Raw genomic sequence first — 19767 nt, 5'->3', positions numbered from 1 at the left:
TTAATTTGTTTATTATTTTATTATGTTTCATACTTTATTTTTTTAAAGATATTTTGATTTGTTCTTTTGCCTAATATGTGTTTGGATGTCAAAGTTGCTACGGTTCTGGACTGGGCTATTAATAATGTACGCATTGATATTGTGTATTTCTTTTCCAAACTGTGTAAAGTTCTATTCTATGTAATATAGTATTTTTCTATGACAGTATACTCTTCCAAAATATAGGAAGAAAATACAAAACAAAAATTATAAAATGAAAAATAAAATGTATAACTTTGTTGTTGTCATTTTGATTTGTTTGTTTGTTTGTTTGTTTCATTTTCTAAGAAACAAAGAGTGTACTGCTATACTTCTCTTTTTGAGAAAAGAAAAGATTGCAAAGAAAAAAAATAAAATGTCTAATTTTATGTTGGATGTGTGTTTATTTTGGTAAATCTTTGTGACCAATGGAAAACAATGGACATTCATAAGAGATTATGTTTGGTCAGGATAAGCTCCTTAAATCAAACCTTTATATGCAAAAATTTTCTATCCAGAGAATTTGAACAAGACCTAATTTTACAATTAAAGAGACCAGGTTTAATTTTGGTTCTTGGTTCTCTGTTGTCCTACTGGGAGACTTCAATGCTCATATAAAAGCAAAGCTCTCAATTTACCGGTCAATTTACATTCCCACCCTCACCTATGGTCACAAGCTTTGGGTAGACTGAAGAACGAGATCACGGATACAAGTGGTGGAAATGAGCTCCTCCTCCTTGACTAAGACCCTTCTACACCAATCACTTAGAAAGACTGGTCGGCCAGCTCCAGCAAAACTCCTAATGGTTTTAAACCTTTCCATTTGTGGATGATGAAGGCTACCGTGGTCAACTTTCAATGCAGCAGAAATTTTTCTGTAATCCTTTGCTTGATCTGTGTCTTGATACAATTCTGTCTCAGAGTCTACAGACAATGCATTGACCTTCATGGCTTGGTTTGTGCTGTGACATGCACTGCTGTGACACACACAAGTAATATATATATTTGCAAGCATTTCAAGCATACCTGTTTCACTTCACATCTTTATGGGGGTATTGTGTGTAGAATCTTGAGGTGAAAAATTAATTTAATCCACACTGTAACATGACAAAATGTGAAATAAGTAAACGTCCCCCAATGTGAAACTGGACAGCCTTTCATGATACTCTATGTTTTACTGTTTTTCTGAGCACATATTCTTGTGTTATTAGATCCCTTACCTAAGAGATTGAATTAATGGTTATACTGCCCAACAGAATGAACTTGACCCTGGAGGTAGATCACCCTATCAGATTTACATGCCTTTATCAGTTCGATTACAGGTAATTCATTGGGCTCACACTACTAAGTTCACTTGTTATCCCAGGTGTAACCACACAATTACTTTCATCTGGACATTTTTTAGTGGCCAGGCCTAGTCAGGGATGTGTAACAACATGTGTCTGTCCCTACTTTGTGCTTAAAACACAGACTTTCCGTTCTCTATCAGCTCATTTACTCAGATCCTTACCTGGACATCCATGGTCCCACACTGCATTGGATTTTATCACCTATCTGTAACCATCAACAGGTAACACAACCATCCTAACTTTAATCGATTGTTTTTCCAGGGCTTTTCATTTTATTACCCTGCCCAAGCTGCCTTCAGCCTTGAAGGCTCAGTCTCCATGGCATTCCACTGGACATTGTCTGACCAGGGTACACAATTCACCTCCAGCTTCTGCTTCTCTTCTATCTCCAGACTAAAACAAAAACTGAAAGGACCAATTAGGAGTTGGAAGCAACCCACAGTATGCTGTTTTCATCTAATTAAACAACCTGGAGCTCAAAACTGGCTTGGGTGGAATACACCCATAATTCCATGATCTTCATGGCACCTATCATTAATCCTATGATTGTACATCTAAAACTGCCCAGAAACCCGATGATTCATAACTCATTTGATGTTTCCCAGCTAGAAATTTTTGTTCCAGTCCTGTGGGAGACCCTTCCTTTTTCTCTGTGTTTTTGACTGTTTTTGAATCTGTTTTGTCCTGAACTTACGTCACTCTCTTCTGTACAGATGCTTTTTGCCCTTAGTTTCTAAAAGAGACATTGGTGATGAAACAGCTGTGGAGCTTACTGTTTGAAGAAATCACCTGCCCGCCCCTGTCACTGATCCCACGCTAGTATCTCACAGTTTTAACCTGTAAAACTTTTTGATTTCAATATACCTTTTCAGCTTTTAGTGCTGTCTCCAGCACCTCAATCCAGACCTGGTTTGGTTCCTTGAGACATGCATATGGATTTTTTGAAAGGCTTGTTTCTGTTTTTAGAAAAAAGACATGTATTAGAACCAGTTTATGTCTGTATTTCTATTCTGAAAACATTTTGCTTTTGCTGACAGACATATTCCCATGAGTCTACTGTTATGTAACAGATCTAACACAGAACATGCACAAAAATGTAAGCATACACATAGTAAAGCACACAAATTATTGCTTACATAGTAAGCAATAACATATGGGTAGAACTTTAGTACCCAGTGCACACTATGTTATATCCACATGTGCTTAAACATTCCAAAAGCAGTGGTGGAAAATAGCTTAAAGCTGAGGACATAAAACATATAAGCAAACGACCTGTGATGACTGAAGTTCCATATCTGTAAGTTTTGTATTACAGTGAAAAAACAATATTGGAGTATTTTTCCTCCAGCATGCAGGTCCCTTTGTCACAAATTTGGATTATACAAAGATAGGCTATGAAAAAGTGCATAAGATGTGCCCTTGTCCCTTTCAAGTGACCACAACATCCTGGGATCAAAACTGTCCTCATTTGATTTTTTCTCATCCCTCAGAGCCCTTCCATTTCCTGTTCTCTTCTATTTTTGTTAGCAGAACAAAAGGCAAAAGTAACATGAAACACTAATCAAAAAAACACATTTGTTTTTGCTTTGTGTCAATGCCAAAAAACTGCCTTGAAGATAAAACTGAAAAAAATGAGAAAAAAAAGATTCTCAACAGAAAAGTCTATTCTTGGAAAAGGCCAGACAGGGAATGGAAATAACAGCTCTGTGTTTCTTTGTCTGAAGTGCCAATTATTTAAAGCTCAGCAACAAAACAAAAGCATTATCATTCATGTTGCTGTACAGCAGGTTCATGCCATCAACATCCTCTATGTTTTTGTTGAGTCATATGAGAGCAATAACCATAATCGGCATGGATATATCTGCATGATACATTCCTGGTCAAAATTATCACTAAATGTAAAATAAGGAAGAAGGATTCATGACTGTTCCTGATTCAAACAGTGCCTGAAAGAGTTTTCTGTCTTTTCTGATTGCTGAAGCTTAAATGGGATACACAAACCAGTATTTTATAAAGCTTTTATGTAAATATTTTCATGGGAATAGTCAGTTGATTAAATAAAAAAAGGCCCATTTAACCATAGTGATTGAGGGAAAATTACAGTCTGGGAAAAATGTGTTCAGTACCCAGCTTCTATTAATCACCAGGATGTCTGAGCCTTTACCCTCTTACTGTGAAACGGATGTTTGGGTCAAAATATTCCATAAACTGAGGTTGATTCCAGCAGATTCTCAGAGCTGCTTAGTGCCATTGTTTAGAAACAAGCTTCAGTTTAGGAGGGCTTTGTTTTTGTCCCTGATGTTTTTCTTTTTTCTTTTCCTTGGTTTTAGTAGTTAAGAGCTTAGATTTTTTTTCTTTTTAGGTAAGTATCAACTGGATTAAGCATTTTCATCAGGTTGCCTCTGTGAAGCCAACAAAAGCTTAAATATGTTTGTTATGGATGAAAATAAAGTTGCTGGCACAGTCTGCCAGGTCTGCAAAGGCTAGGAGTATTTCCCACAAACCACTACTGTAAATACATTGAAATGCAATGAAGGTTAAATGAATGAAAATGGAATATCCTGATGGCCACCAGACTTTCACACTCCATGGTAACAACAAGCCAACCAATAATCTTGCATTACCTGTGCAATGATTGAGAATAACCAATCATAGCACCTCACCTTCACCTCATTAGACAGACATTCATTCAAAAATGGGTACACAGAAAGAGAGTGATACATTTTTAAGCTTAGACTTTTTTTTTAAACACATGCACACGAGCAAATACAACAATCACACAAACGTCTATTCATGGCGCTGGCAAGGCTGGCAGCCTTAATCCAATTTCCCTCGGGATGAATAAAGTATTATCAATCAATCAATCAATCATAACTAGTGAATAACATAACAACTCCATGCGCACATTTACATTTGTAGATCAAAGAAACAAGCACACAACTGAACCTCCACATTTGCAAGAGATTGTGCCATGAGAGTTTCTGCTTGGTGGACTTTGAAGGTCACACAGTCTGTGGCAGATTGTGTGACCTTAAACTTCTGCACTCAATGTTTAAGTCTGCTTGTGCTTGTGTACAATCAGACTTATGACAGCAGTCATAAGTCTGATTGTGTTTTATCAGATTGGGTGGAAACCAAGAGAAAAACTGGTTCTTTTGATTCAGTCCAACTAACTGAAGCCGCCAACATGTTTGTTTCTGTTGTGGAAGAAACATGTTTTGAATTTCACCACATCAGCTGACAACAGTTGCTGATCCATGTAAGCTTATACTATACAGAGGCCTTCACCTATGAGGTCTGTTTAGTTAACTCTGCTAGTGAGTTTCCACAGTCCTTTTAATCTCCATGGATTTATATGACACTAATACGTGTCATTAACATTGTAAATTCCGTCTACTGTAGTTTGTGGTTTTTCCTCTGTCTACTCTATCTTCCTGTACCTTTCTGTGGATTTTATATAGAGAGTAGGAGGTTTCAATCTGTGGCTACTGGTCTCACTAACCTGCCTTTTCAATCTTGTTAATTTCCACCTTGGACTTCAACTCAATCCAAATGGTTGGGGCATATGGACTCAGGTGCCTGAATCTGGATCTGTTAAAGGTGACTTTGCGTTAGAAATATTTTCCTGACCTTATAAAGAGCTTTCCATTGTTTTCTCTTTATGTTCTAGTCATGGTTATACAAAAGGAGGGAAGTTTACGCAATTTGTTCAAAAAGGTTTATTTAACAAAAAAAAAGAAAAAGAAAAAAAAGAAATTAACCCAAACAAAAAACACACAAAGTGGAAGGCAGAGGAAAGTGGAGGAATTGGCTACCACAACTAACAATGAAGGAGAGTCTAGCTCGGTAAGCCAAATCTCTAAGATGACCCGAGTCTTCTAACCAGACTTCTGCAGGGTTAGGCTCGCCCAGAGCATTGTCATGCAACCCAAATGATTACTTTCACATATTTAAGGCTCATAGGAAGCACTGAATGTGCTGGGATGCTGCCCCCTTATTTGTTTTGAATACCTTAAAGCTTGTATTACAGGCTTTGAGGGATTAGAGTTTATTGTGTCGTCAGGAGGATTTAGGTACATAAGTCCCACTGGTTGGGTAATTGAATTTAAATGGAACAAACTGTGGATGTGTGTGCATAAAAATACCACTCTAGACGCATGAAACTCAGACTTCATTTTCTGAAGACATTTTTTTTTTTTATTAAGAAATAAAACATAAAAAAAAACCATTTTACACTTTTGTAGCTTACAGGTTGGCCATAGAAAAACAAACAAACAAAAACCCAAACTTTCAAATTCTTTTAAAAATGTTTTTTCTTCTTCATTATGAATTTAAAAGAAAAAAAACCCCATGTACATTCTCAAAAAGGAAGGGCTGGTATATGGTGGAATGAAGGAAGGAGACCATGATCAAAGAGTTGACAGAATGTGGGGAGAAGGATAAATACAACTTATTTTCCCAGAAGACCTAGACCCCAACTAAAAGGCTGTATTTATTCATTAACAGATGTGTCACTGTTACATAGCCCAAAATCCAGACCGGTTTTGTTTAATGCTGCATCTATATTCTAATCCAAATCTTGCAGATATGTTGTTCTCATTAAAAGAAAAAAAACAAAACAAATGTAGACAATATGACATTTGAAATCAGGCTATTCTTGTCCAGAGCCAATAAAGTTTTTCAGCTTTATTTGATAAGCATTATGGTTGGAATATTTTGTAGAGAGATAGTTAAACATGTCTAAATAAGCAGAACTTAGAATTGTACATTAGGTTTAACCAAAACCTCACATTTGATATGGTGTATTCATGTTCATTGGATTTACTGCTTTTGGTGCAAAGGGCCAGCTTCTCCAAGAAAAAAAAAAAAAAAAAAAAAAAAAAAAAAAAACAATAATTTCCAAGGTTCAAATAGACACACACACACAGACACACACACACAGACACACACACACAGACACACACACACAGACACACACACACACACACACACACAGACACACACACACACACACACACACACACACACACACACACACACACACACACACACACACACACACACACACACACACACACACACACACACACACACACACACACACACACACACACACACACACACACACAAACGAGATTTTGAGATAAGTAGGTAGAAAATGGGCTTAGTGGCAGTGCTACTGTGTTTCATACCCCTCAAACATTCATACCTTTATCAGTCACACAAAATATGATATTTTGCTAAAACAAAACTCAGTTTGATGTGACACATATTTAATCAGTGCATTTCAAATGACAAGACTGTGGATAGTGGTTTGGTTTGGTTAACTTTCCAAACTGCAAAAGATTCTTTGTTGGGTTTTAGTTTAACTGGAGATTCAAATATTTACTCTTCAGGAAATCACATCTTACTTAAAGGTTAGTACCACCTCTTGGTACTAAAAAATGTTTTGCAGTATTGCACAACAAGTCATAAGTTTTTTTTATGTTTGCTTTTTGACTAATAGTTGTACAGGTCACTCCAATGACAGGTTTCAAATATGCAAATATATCTGGAATACAAAAAAGGCAAATGTGACAAACATACAATCTAAAATAAAACAGAATGAGAAACTGCAGAATTCGACAGAGACCAGTATAAAATAAAAATAAACGACTTTTTAAATGGGGGGGAAAAAAAAAAAAAAAAAAAAAAATCTTCAGAAACTTTTACGTTCACCCGCAGGTGACTTTCACATTTCAACATCCGTCGGTAAAAACTTGTGCATCGCTAATGCTTTAGTTCTATTGAAAACTCATGATCTTTGAGAATTAGTTAGCTTACGTTAACAGACGTTTTACATAGGCTAACGGATAGGGAGTGTATGAAGGCAGGAGAGCAGGTACATACTGTAAATATACACTGAGGGGAAGCATAATTCAATAAATGACTGCATTAGTTATTATTAGTCCACATTTCTCTGAAGCAATTTTAGCACTAAGAAATATTCAGCCTTAATTTCAATGCTTAAGGCATTTTTTTTCTATATACCTTTTTGTTGGCAAGTTTGGATTTCATTTAATATTCAACACATCTGAGCAAATTAAATTGCAACTGCAGATATTTCTTTAGATCATTAATTGCATTTTTTTAAACCTTAGTGCAAAGATTTTTCAGAGAAACTGAGAACCAGATCTATACAAAAGTGTAATGATAGAACAAAGCATTGTATCTGTATTAAAATGGAAGTGGGGAAACGGGAGCTGAGCTATACAAAGACGACTTATATATGAAAAGTTGTATGAAAATAGATGCCTGATGGATTTGGTTTCACAAATCCCTTTTAATGATATCAACTACTTTATTCTATTTGAAGGAATTAAATAAATGGACACAAAGTTATCAAAGCTTAAATGAAATGAGAGCCAGGAAATGAAATGAAAATGAGGCCCTGGTCTCACTATCACCTCTCATGTGAAGCTGTTGATGAAAATCCTGCAATGCATGTGTACTGTATAACTGTGTAATGTGTTCATCTTGATCTAATTTCAATTTTTTTGCTTATTTCAGAACCAAAGTGAGACTAGAGTGTTTTGAAAATGTACCAATTTTACTAGAGAGGCCCCTGAGAGCCCAGAATAAAAAGAAGGCAATACATATTTTTTGGCCTCATTGTTTGATATGAAATCAAAAGGAATAAAATGAAAAAAAAAAAAAAGTGCAATATAGCCTTATGTCAAGTAACGTTTTTTCATCTTTGACTGCGGTTAAAATAGGCAGTTAAGGTGTGATTTTCATCTCTCTGTAGCAGAGAACCAATCTAATGGATTACCAAGCTGGATAAAAACATCAGTTTCAATTGCTACCAATGTAGCTCTGTCACCCAGAGTTAAAAGTGTCCTTTTTGGATGCTGGGTTAATGCAGCTATACAGTAGACAAAAGCACTACAAAGAAGATCCTGAGTGGATGGTCGCTGGTGACGCATACACATGAGAAACCCCTTGTTACACAGATATAATAAAATGAACATAACCGTTATAAATGTTATACCTCTCACGTAGTCTGCTCTTGGTTGCCAGCTATTCACATAATCAAAAGTATGGCCCCTATGTTAACAAGATGAATGTAGTTTTTCATGCATGATTGCTAAAATCAAACAGAGTTCAAGACAGAGTTAATCCATCACAGGGTTAATGGGGTCTGGGTATCACTAGTTTCACTGGTGTGTATGAAAATTGAACAAAAAAGTGACAAGGGCATTCTACTGCAACACGTGTGACATGATTAATCCAAAACTATATTTATATTATCTGTATTCATTTATGGGGAAAAGACCGGTTTGAACTGTTAAAAGTGAAGCTTTTCAGGTCTCTTTTGAAGTGAGACAAAGCAACTTGGTGACCAAATTCAGCCATCTGCCAAATTTCACAGTGTCTGAAATGAGCTGACAGTCAGACACTGTTTTATCTACTGGGAGTCTCTCCCAGCCATTGGTTAATGTGAGACATTTGAGTTATTGACATTTTGTTTAACCACTGGTTGTAGTGTCCTGCCTAGCTGGATTTCTTTGAAATAAATACTGTCTCCTGGTATTTACAGAAGAGGAAAAGTTAAAAATCCAAGAATTACAAACTTGTGACTGGAGCCATTGCGGGTTTCCAATTTTTTTTGTGTATATAAAAATTGGCCCACACCCCTCTGTAAGAGATAATATTTGAGAAAAACAGTTGCATTGTTTCTTTGTATGATGCCTAAGACAACTGTTGCTAGGACCAAAGCTGAAGAAATGTAAAGACTTTACTACAATGGCTGCCAATATAGAAGTATGGTTTGTAATAATAGCTTAGTATTTTCACCAGATGAAAGTGTTCCTCCTTCTATGTAAAACTACAGCAATTCAATAGTAAATATCAATAACATTAATTAAAAAAAAAATCTAAACACTGACAGAGGAAAAAAGAACTAATAATAATAATAATAATGATAATAATCATGTGTCTTCCTTTGTAGTAAATAAAACAAATTAAATCCAAACTTTTAAGCCGAGAGTGCCTAGTGCAGTCACTAATGTACTGTAAACTGGTCTAGAACAGAGAAAGATAGATAAAGAGATAGATACTGATAGACTGATTAGCCACTACTGTACAGTACATCACAAACAACACAGTCAAGGGTTGAACCTCCACACTTCAAATCCTTTCAGATATCTCTCTTTGTGCAGGAAAAAAAAAAGTTCACCGATTCAGTGCTAGTTTTCTCTTTGGCCCATTGTTTGACTGTGAAAGATGGGAATATTTGGGCACAAGGTGAATTCAGAGGATTCTGTTTTCATCATTATGATTAGATATTAACTTAAAAAAATGTCACTGCTTATATTTTGATTTGGTTTTGGTTTATGCTGCAATTGATTTTATTTGTTTTTATTCATATTTTGCAATACTAAGCCAAATATGTGGTAAGCTCATTGTTACTGATATTTTAAAATCTATGATTACAAGGGGAAAGAGCCGGCAGTGATAAGCCATTTAACGCTGGTGTCTGCAGAGTTGCATTTTTGATATTTTGGCAAAAAAGCTAATAATTCTGATATCAACAAGGCCTCTGCTGAACATAATGGAATAGAATCCTGTGGCACATGCCCTCAGAGAACTATACAATAATCATAGTATAACTGGCAAATAATAATAATAATAATAATAATAATTATAATTATAATAATAAAATATCCATCAAAGCAGCTCAAAAAACAAAAAACTGTTTTTGGTGATCAGTGCCTATTATAGGAATTCTCTATATATAGTGGCTACAAAAGATGATTTGATTCCAAGACTCAATAACCACTTTCTTCTCGAATAATGGCTGGTTATGTGCAAAAGTAGCCAGTGAAACATGGCCACAAGCTGTTTCTAATTTGCCACCTTGCCTTTAAAGCAAGAACACAGTGGGACGTGTAGTCACATGAAAACTATTTATATGAAAAAAAATCAAACAGTTTTTAAGTCATTCAGAAATAGATTTGAAATGTGACTGTTACCCTCTTATGAAGACCACCAACAGCAAACTACTTTCAAAACTTTCCTAAAAGATTTGAACTTTTTCTTTAAAACCCTTATCAGTCCACCAGACAGACATAGACAGACAGATAGACAGAAAGCTAGCTAGCTTTAAAAGCATTTTAGAGGACAGGAGAGGGGAGGAGAGCGATCTCATGGAGAGCCTCCGCCTCATTCCTTTACATCATGGTTTCTACGATGGTGTGAGTGGGGGCCTTCATCAGTAGGCCCTTGTTCCCATTGGGGTCCAGGGGACAGGAGAGCTCTTTAGGCCCACGGTGGTCTGCAGGACGGGAGCTGGCTCCACCACGAACCGGGGCTGCCACTGCCTTAATCCTCTGTGGGAAGAAAGGGGGATTAGAAAGCTGAAGGTAAGAAATGGACAAGTTATAGGGAAAGTAGAAAGAACGACTGATGAGCAAACTCTTATGAAAAGATGTCAGCATATGTCAGACAGATTGTAACTGAATTAAAATCTAAAAGATTCCATTAATTCCACTAAAAGTGAAGTGAGGAATAATAGAGAAGAAAGAGAAGAGCTAAACAGTTAACAGCCAGGTAGCTTATCCACCCACCTCAATGAGCGGCCCATCAGATCGAATGATCTTGATGACAACCACCATGGGAATGCAGATCATGGAAGCCAAGGCCAAAATCCACCCTACTCCAATGGCCCAGTCAGGATACTGGTACATCTTGTTGTACGTCAGTGGCTTGTATTTGACCAAAGAGAAGATAAAGCAACCCTGGATTGGAAGAGGAGCAGAAGTGTAAGTTTTTTTTATAAAAAAAATAAATAAGTAAATAAATAACTGTGTTATACCCAAAGCAGGGGTATAACGTGGTGAAATGTCTCTAAACTATATGTAAGAAAAGCTCATGATGACACTAGTACAATTTTCAGTGAACAAAAAGTTGTTGATTGTTAATTCAGAGGAAAAAAGTTGAACTTATTTCTCAGAAATGAGAACAAATTTAATTGATCATCTGATTGATGAAACAACAGTCCTTACCATGCACAGTAAAGGAGTGACCACAGTCCAGCTCCATTTCATCCAAGGATTTGGTCTGTAGCCAATCATGTCCTCAATGGCATCATAGAAATTATCAACGCCTGTGAAGATAAAATACTCAATTGGCTTGCCTCTTAACTGTTGTGAACTACAGCAGCTGAATTTTTCTTACTGAATTCGGTTACTGTCATATTGCTGTAGCACTTCAGGCAATTTAGAGCATTTTTTTAAATTGAAAAAATAAAGAAATAATGATAAAATAATAAATACTTAAATAAAATAAAGTTTAGATGCTATGACATAGGCCTCATCCACAAATTAGTAATCTGAAGGCTCAAATCCTATCAGTGTAAATTGAAGCAAATTATGGATTCCAGTGGCATGAGAGACACCTGCCAAAGTAACTAACATGTCACAGTTTACAGACAGGAAATAATTTAGAAAATTTTACTTTTAGACAACCTCATCCTTTATTAATTGTTTGCGGATTCATGATCAGAAATAAGTATTAAGTATATTTTTTCTGACAAGATAGATTTGAGGTGTCTATGCAGACTTTTCTGTTCTAAAGCTGTCTGTCTATCTGTCACCTTCTATAACAAAAGATTGTACACACAAACAGCTGGGATATTAAATAGGTAGACATTACAAGGTACTTTATCACAACACAAGGTCATGTAAACTGGTGTTCATTAGAAAAGCATTAATTGTAATCCAAGCACAGAGTATTTTATTATTTATGTAGTACTCACCATAAACCCAGGCAACAGCTATACATTCAAAGAATGCCACCCACAGAAGGCACACACCGCTTGCTGCATAGTAGTCAAACAGCTGGAAAACGTACATGCCACCCTGCAAAAAAACCAAAAAACCCCATCAAAAACACAAAACAAAACACACACTTGGTTTAAAAAAAAAAAAATTTTGTTGGTTTTTTTTATTCTCCTCTGTCCAGGTGCATTTCAGGTATTTTCAGTTTTCATCTTGTTACCATGCTTTACAACAGAAAGACCTGTATACCTGCATTACTGTGGCTTTAAGTGTATGGGGTTATAGTACAATAAGTACAATAGTGGTTTTCCTTTGCAATGAGTTGGTGCAAGAATGACAAGTGTGACAAGAACACTGAACTATGAATAACTATTAATCATCCATGTAATAATTTGACTATTATAGGATGCTAAGGTAAATACAGAGTAAAAGTGAGCAGCCAAAATGTCCACATGTACTTTGAGTGTGCACACGTTTGTCCACTGTGAGAAGTTAATCATGGGAATCCTGAACTGAAATCAGGCCAGTGCTGCCATAAAAAGATATTGTCATGGGAACAAGAGGGGGCGTGAAAGAGGAGGGGAGAGGAGGGGAGAGGGCACGGGTTGGGGCAGAAAACAGAGTGATGGGAGGTTGTAAGTACAGAGAGAATGTTTAAATGTTGATAGTAGGAGAAAAAGCAAAGTATTGATGAAGGATTGATGAAGAACAAAACAAAACAAAAAAAACCCCACTCGGTATAATTACTGACCTGTAGATTCTCATTTAAGTGTTTCTTACTTTGCAGTAAAAAACAAGAAAATATTGGGCTTTTCCCCACCTTTAGTGTAAGGAAAATTGGTTATTATACATTTCTGTTTTGTTAAACAAAAAAGTGGAACTGGGTAATCAAGGGTTGTGTCCAAGAAAACAAAAATATATAACTTAAAACCAATTTAAACAAAAAAATGGAGTTGTCAGGCTGATTGTATTAAGTAACTCAGAATTTCTAGTCAGGTTTGAAAATGAGTGATTGCCATCTTATATTATAACATAATTAAACATTTTACCTAATTTTGTCATGTCAAACATTTCTCATGCGTATGGCCCCATAGCATACTGGATGGGGCATATTGTAACAGTATGTACAATACCAGGTACCTGCTGTATCAGGACTGTTGCACTTTTTAAATGAAGGAGAAAGGTGTGCTCCTAAAGATATGTTACTACAATAATGAGGAACTGCCAGGAGCCTTATGCACAAGTAAAGAAAGGTGAAAAAGACAGGATCAGCTAAGATGAAGCTTAAGGAGGATGAGGATGAGAGAACATTGAGGGAAACTGTAGATAGGTGCTACAAACAAGGTAAATGCAAAGGGAAGATAAAATTAAATGAGATGAAAAACAACAGACAAAAGAAACAGACGGGAACAAGAGAGAAGAAGGAGGAAGCACGGGATTTAGAAAAGCTATATCAAGTCTACTGTATCTATTAATATCAAACGAGGGAAGGGAAGTTCTCATGACTTGACAGTATAAATAGCCCCCTGTCATCTCTTTTGGGATCGACACTAATAGCTGTCTGAACACTGTTTTTCCTGGAGTATTGAGTTGGGAGATGGAGCCTGAAATGAGGTCAGCAACCACAGTATATATATGCAATTATCAGTGGGTGTAGTGAACATGTGGAGAAATACTGCAGAGTGATTCATTTTTGTTCGAGTACTGTTTTTGTGATTCACAGCACATCAGAGTTTGACTGTTTTCTAATTTTCTAATGATTACACTGATTCTAAGTGCTCTAAAAGTGCTCTGGCCATGATTGCTGGTGTTTTCTTTTGTGTTCACTTTCCATTGTGTTGTTACCTTGGTAACCATGGTAAGTCCAAGCACGTAGCTGATGCAGCAGATAATAGCGATGAAGACCTCTCTGCGGTAACCCTTCCTTAGGAAGGACGGATACAGATCCACCAGTGATGTGATCTGCCCTTCCACCTCCACAAACTGCAGGGGAACAGAGAGATACAATGGCATTAATCAAAAAAGGATAAATGCACTTAATGAGTATCCAAAATATTTCAGTGCAACTTTCATTGCTGAGATTTGGCAGCACTATGTGATGTGGCTATGTAAAATTTCAAACAAACAAGTCAGTGGCCATTTTAACGAGTGGGTGAAGTTGAGTTGTTTTGGTTGGTTCTTTTAAATTGTGGTACAACGTGTGAAGTGTCTAAGCTCAGAACTCAGGTAAAAAGCAGAAGTATTTCTACTGTAATGCCCTAATGAATCTAAAGGAGAATATTCAATCACAAATGGCCTCAGTAGCAGTGTGTGCCACTGTGCTATCGTGCACCCACTTATAGGGCATGGATAAGAAATACATTTTTGGGTCACTCCATAGCTGAATGCAGCTCTGGCTTATGTGCAGTAGCTCCCTGTGGCTTTGGTAAAAACAAAAACAACAAAGAAAATTATAATGATAACGATGAATATGGAAAGGAAAAATAAAAATTTTTAACATTTAAAAAAAAAAAAAAGAAAGAAAATCATCAACTAAAATGTGCATCATAGCCTACCTCAACAGGGGGTCAATAGCAAGGATATATACACATGAATGCATATGTTTTATTGGTGTTAAAGAAGTTCTGGGTCTGTTGATAATAAAGATTGTTGCAGAGTGGTTTAGAGTGGTGCAAAGGTTCAAAGAAAAATGACCTTGAAAGTGTAATATTTGTGTCATGTAACGTTGCGTTTTTTAACAGTTTCTCCTGAATTTGTAACATAATCTTAAATAAATCTTTTTCCAGTTGTCGTTCTCTAATGGACTCTAATGATTCTCTATTTCGCCTATTAATGAATACTATCTGATGACTTTTTGTGTCTATTTTTATGCACAGAAACAGACACTTTAAAGCACCAAATACCCAGCAAAAGCCCTTTTCAAACACTACTGTATTTGTGCACAGGCTTCTTCACACACTTGGTTCTGTGGTTGGCCAATGAGCAGTCAAATGTTTTGCTTATGGGAACCTTAAAAATAGCTGACGCCTGTAAGTGTCATCAGCATTTCCTTTTATGGCGAACCTCCTGAAGCGCCAACAGTCACCCATGTGTGAAAGTTTGTTTTTCCTCTAACCTGACTGTCGAGGCCAAGCAGCAGCAGCATAATGAAGAAGAGGATTGCCCAGAGTGTAGGAACAGGCATCATGGTTACAGCTTTAGGGTAGGCAATGAAAGCCAGGCCTGGACCTGCGGAGGAGAGGGGAAGGGGGTAAGAGCAGAAAGAAGGGTAAGGGGGTAAGGCAACATTAGAACCATATGATAAACTCGTCTGATCTGCATCCCTATGGGGGAGAAAAAGAAGCCCCAAACAATGGAGACGCAGAACAGGATACGAACACACCATAAAAAACTGGCTACAATGTTGGGAACAATTATTTACTTTGGTTTTATGACTTTGTATATAGCTAATATATACTAACACGAAAGTATATGTAATACACATACTTACCTCTTATGAGCAACACATTATGGCACACTACAAACTGTATACACTCAACACAGCACAGTTTCGTATCATTAACGATGACGTATTACACTGAATTCTTACAATAAAAGGCAAACAGAAAATAAATACAGGTAGAGTATGACATTAAATGCACACTTTAGTATAATGTAGCTGCAGCTCTGTGGAAGTAAGTAAATCATGAGATAACTTGTAAAGCATTCAGTAAATGGATGCATGTACATTATGTAATGGAATAAAACTGGTACATGGGTTATGTGGAATAAAGTTACCAAAAAGTCCATACAACACCACAACACTGCAGCAATTCTATGCAAAATGTAACCTCAACTGCTAAAGACGGATCAACAAATTCACCCAAGCCATTTTGCATTCCTGACTGGAATTAGGATGACCCTTTCTATAAGGAATGCAAAAGGACCAATGCAAAACAGCAGCAGATGCAAAATGAGTGGTCAGATAAAGAGCAAACATGTTCTTTTTTTCTGTAGTTTCTTTTTTTTGTTTTTATGAGGTCTTATTTGACTTGCTACATCGGGAACTATAAAACAGAAGTCAAGGAACAGGGAAGCAGCCATAACAGCGAATCAGCATTGCAGCTGATAACAAGATGTGTCAATATGTTCCATTTTTTGTAGCAAATTATGATGAGGCATCCAACCAAACACCGCGTTGACTCAAAAAAAACAAAGAAAGCAAGAAAAAAAAGAAAAAAACAAAACACCTTTTCCATACCTGAAACTAACATATTCTAACTCAATGAAATTGTTCGATCAGTCATTACTACAAATGCTTCCAAAGCTGCATTTGAATGCCATGTCATGTGTGCTTACATTCTACTGTGAAAACCACAGTATTCTTTGAGTATTGAGTCAGCACATTCTGTCGTGCACAAAACATTCAAGCATTTGCAGTTAAGGCAGACTTACTTCTGATGATTTTGGACTTTTCATAACCTGCTTGCCTGAGTTGGCTTGATGAGCATGCAGATGTTCCAATACTTATTATATTCTGCTGTCTACGTAGCCTTCCGTGTTTGTAGACCCACAAACATGGACAGACTTTCTAAGGCATGAAAACCAAGCTGATAACCATGATATGCAGGGTGCTCAACTCAATTCCTCTGACCAACACTTCTATTCTAGATCCCTGTGGAGCATCAGCCCACTCACCAAACAACATTGATCTCTGACAGTTCTGCACACCCCACCAATAAGTTGCCACTCTAAGTGTATATAAACTGGGCTGGCAGCAAGGACAGTTTCTCTTTTTTTTGACATTAGCAGACTCAAAGCTAAGTTTTTTTTTTCTTGGTTGATCATGGGGCAGAGATGAAGATCAGAGCATTTGATGATGATATACCAGAAGAAACAAATATTAGTATAGATTTCAAGTTTGTGACTCATCTGACAAAGTTTCATGTGCCAACACATTTGAGGGTGACTTATACCTTTGCACATCTGCTTTTAACTTAAATCCTGTGATTCTGTCTGAAAACTACACTTCCTTTGAATAGATGTCAGCACTTACAATTCCCTCAAAGCCATTTTCCAAACTACAGTGGCTTGCAAAAGTATTCGGCCCCCTTGAACTTTCCCACATTTTGTCACATTACAGCCACAAACATGAATCAATTTTATTGGAATTCCACGTGAAAGACCAATACAAAGTGGTGTACACGTGAGAAGTGGAATGAAAATCATACATGATTCCAAACATTTTTTACAAATAAATAACTGAAAAGTGGGGTGTGCGTAATTATTCAGCCCCCTGAGTCAATACTTTGTAGAACCACCTTTTGATGCAATTACAGCGGCCAGTCTTTTAGGGTATGTCTCTACCAGCTTTGCACATCTAGAGACTGAAATCCTTGCCCATTCTTCTTTGCAAAACAGCTCAGTCAGATTAGATGGACAGCGTTTGTGAACAGCAGTTTTCAGATCTTGCCACAGATTCTCGATTGGATTTAGATCTGGACTTTGACTGGGCCATTCTAACACATGGATATGTTTTGTTTTAAACCATTCCATTGTTGCCCTGGCTTTATGTTTAGGGTCGTTGTCCTGCTGGAAGGTGAACCTCTGCCCCAGTCTCAAGTCTTTTGCAGACTCCAAGAGGTTTTCTTCCGAGACTGCCCTGTATTTGGCTCCATCCATCTTCCCATCAACTCTGACCAGCTTCCCTGTCCCTGCTGAAGAGAAGCACCCCCAGAGCATGATGCTGCCACCACCATATTTGACAGTGGGGATGGTGTGTTCAGAGTGATGTGCAGTGTTAGTTTTCCGCCACACATAGCTTTTTTGCATTTTGGCCAAAAGTTCCATTTTGGTCTCATCTGACCAGAGCACCTTCTTCCACATGTTTGCTGTGTCCCCACATGGCTTGTGGCAAACTGCAAACGGACTTCTTATGGTTTTCTGTTAACAATAGCTTTCTTCTTGCCACTCTTCCATAAAGGCCAACTTTGTGCAGTGCACGACTAATAGTTGTCCTATGGACAGATTCCCCACCTGAGCTGTAGATCTCTGCAGCTCGTCCAGAGTCACCATGGGCCTCTTGGCTGCATTTCTGATCAGCGCTCTCCTTGTTCGGCCTGTGAGTTTAGGTGGACGGCCTTGTCTTGGTAGGTTTCCAGTTGTGCCATACTCCTATTTCTGAATGATCGCTTGAACAGTGCTCCGTGGGATGTTCAAGGCTTGGGAAATCTTTTTGTAGCCTAAGCCTGCTTTAAATTTCTCAGTAACTTTATCCCTGACCTGTCTGGTGTGTTCTTTGGACTTCATGGTGTTGTTGCTCCCAATATTCTCTTAGACAACCTCTGAGGCCGTCACAGAGCAGCTGTATTTGTACTGACATTAGATTACACACAGGTGCACTCTATTTAGTCAGTAGCACTCATCAGGCAATGTCTATGGGCAACTGACTGCACTCAGACCAAAGGGGGCTGAATAATTACGCACACCCCACTTTGCAGTTATTTATTTGTAAAAAATGTTTGGAATCATGTATGATTTTTGTTCCACTTCTCATGTGTGCACCACTTTGTATTGGTCTTTCACGTGGAATTCCAATAAAATTGATTCATGTTTGCGGCTGTAATGTGACAAAATGTGGGAAAGTTCAAGGGGACCGAATACTTTTGCAAGCCACTGTATCTCAATCTCACGATGCCGTGAAAACAACTACTCTTTTTCTTTTACCCTAAAATATACTGATAATTTTGTTTTGAATGCATGACTTTGTCTTACATGGACAACATGATTGGACAGGAAAAAAACAAAACAAAACAGATAAAAGGTGCTGGCTCTAGCTACCATGATTAAAAACAATAAATAATAGAAAGAATCAAGAACCACATATGCCGATGTCACGCAAAAGAAAGGAACCACAATAATGGTGGCAGGAATCTCTCGTGTACACAAAAGGAGCAATTCAGAACTATACCTCGTTGGCACAAGATCCATGTACAATATGACACAGCTAATTCTAAGTGTACTCCACTACACTTTTCAACGCGTGTCTAAAAAAAAAGCACAATCGAGTCTCAAATGCGTCTCTCAGCCCCAACTTGTTTCGTTCGAATGAGCGCTAACAAATCAAGTCAATATTTCTGCTTTTTGTCAAGGAGTGTTTGATTTCGGAAGCTTTCATATTCTGATGCCGTCATTTGAGATCAATCAGCGAATCCATTCAATTCCAAATTTCAACTCAGTTCGAAACTGGACGTGTAGTCGAATTCTCACTCAGGTTTCGTTGCTGTTTTTCTTCATAATTGCTATTGTTTTATTTGTTAACCAGGAAGCAGCGCCCACCATCACTGCCGCCTTTACAGAACCCTCGTACCTGACTCTGCCACATCAGCAATGTCCACCCCTTGCTCTTGTGCCATGAAGCCCAGGACGGAAAATATTGCGAAGCCAGACACAAAACTGGTACCACTGTTGAGGGCTCCCAGCAGCAAACAGTCCCTATGTCACACATATGTCATGAGGAGGATTTGTTAATGAACACACAAGGATCCCTTTAGCCCCCCCCTCTCTCCCCTATCGCTAACCCCCTCACTGAAAACTAATGC

The 19767-nt window shown here is 37.5% G+C and overlaps 1 protein-coding gene across 1 annotated transcript in view; it reads right to left on the bottom strand.

Moving 5' to 3' along the window:
* Window positions 1-6619: 6619 nt before the first annotated feature.
* LOC116313132 (sodium- and chloride-dependent taurine transporter-like) overlaps window positions 6620-19767 on the bottom strand; it is a 30629-nt gene continuing 17481 nt past the window's right edge. Inside the window, exons 9-15 of the mRNA XM_031730707.2 lie at window positions 19536-19660; window positions 15303-15415; window positions 14033-14170; window positions 12166-12268; window positions 11414-11514; window positions 10976-11146; window positions 6620-10738 (exon numbers count right to left, since the gene is read on the bottom strand). Of these exons, the coding sequence (XP_031586567.1) occupies window positions 10580-10738; window positions 10976-11146; window positions 11414-11514; window positions 12166-12268; window positions 14033-14170; window positions 15303-15415; window positions 19536-19660 (910 nt within the window). The 3' untranslated portion in view covers window positions 6620-10579. The remainder of the gene's footprint in view (window positions 10739-10975; window positions 11147-11413; window positions 11515-12165; window positions 12269-14032; window positions 14171-15302; window positions 15416-19535; window positions 19661-19767) is intronic.

The sequence above is a fragment of the Oreochromis aureus genome, linkage group 5, assembly GCF_013358895.1.
Source record: "Oreochromis aureus strain Israel breed Guangdong linkage group 5, ZZ_aureus, whole genome shotgun sequence".
Classification (NCBI taxonomy): Eukaryota; Metazoa; Chordata; class Actinopteri; order Cichliformes; family Cichlidae; genus Oreochromis; species Oreochromis aureus.
Note: the sequence above shows the minus strand (reverse complement) of the source record. Positions and strands in the feature narration are given on the sequence as shown.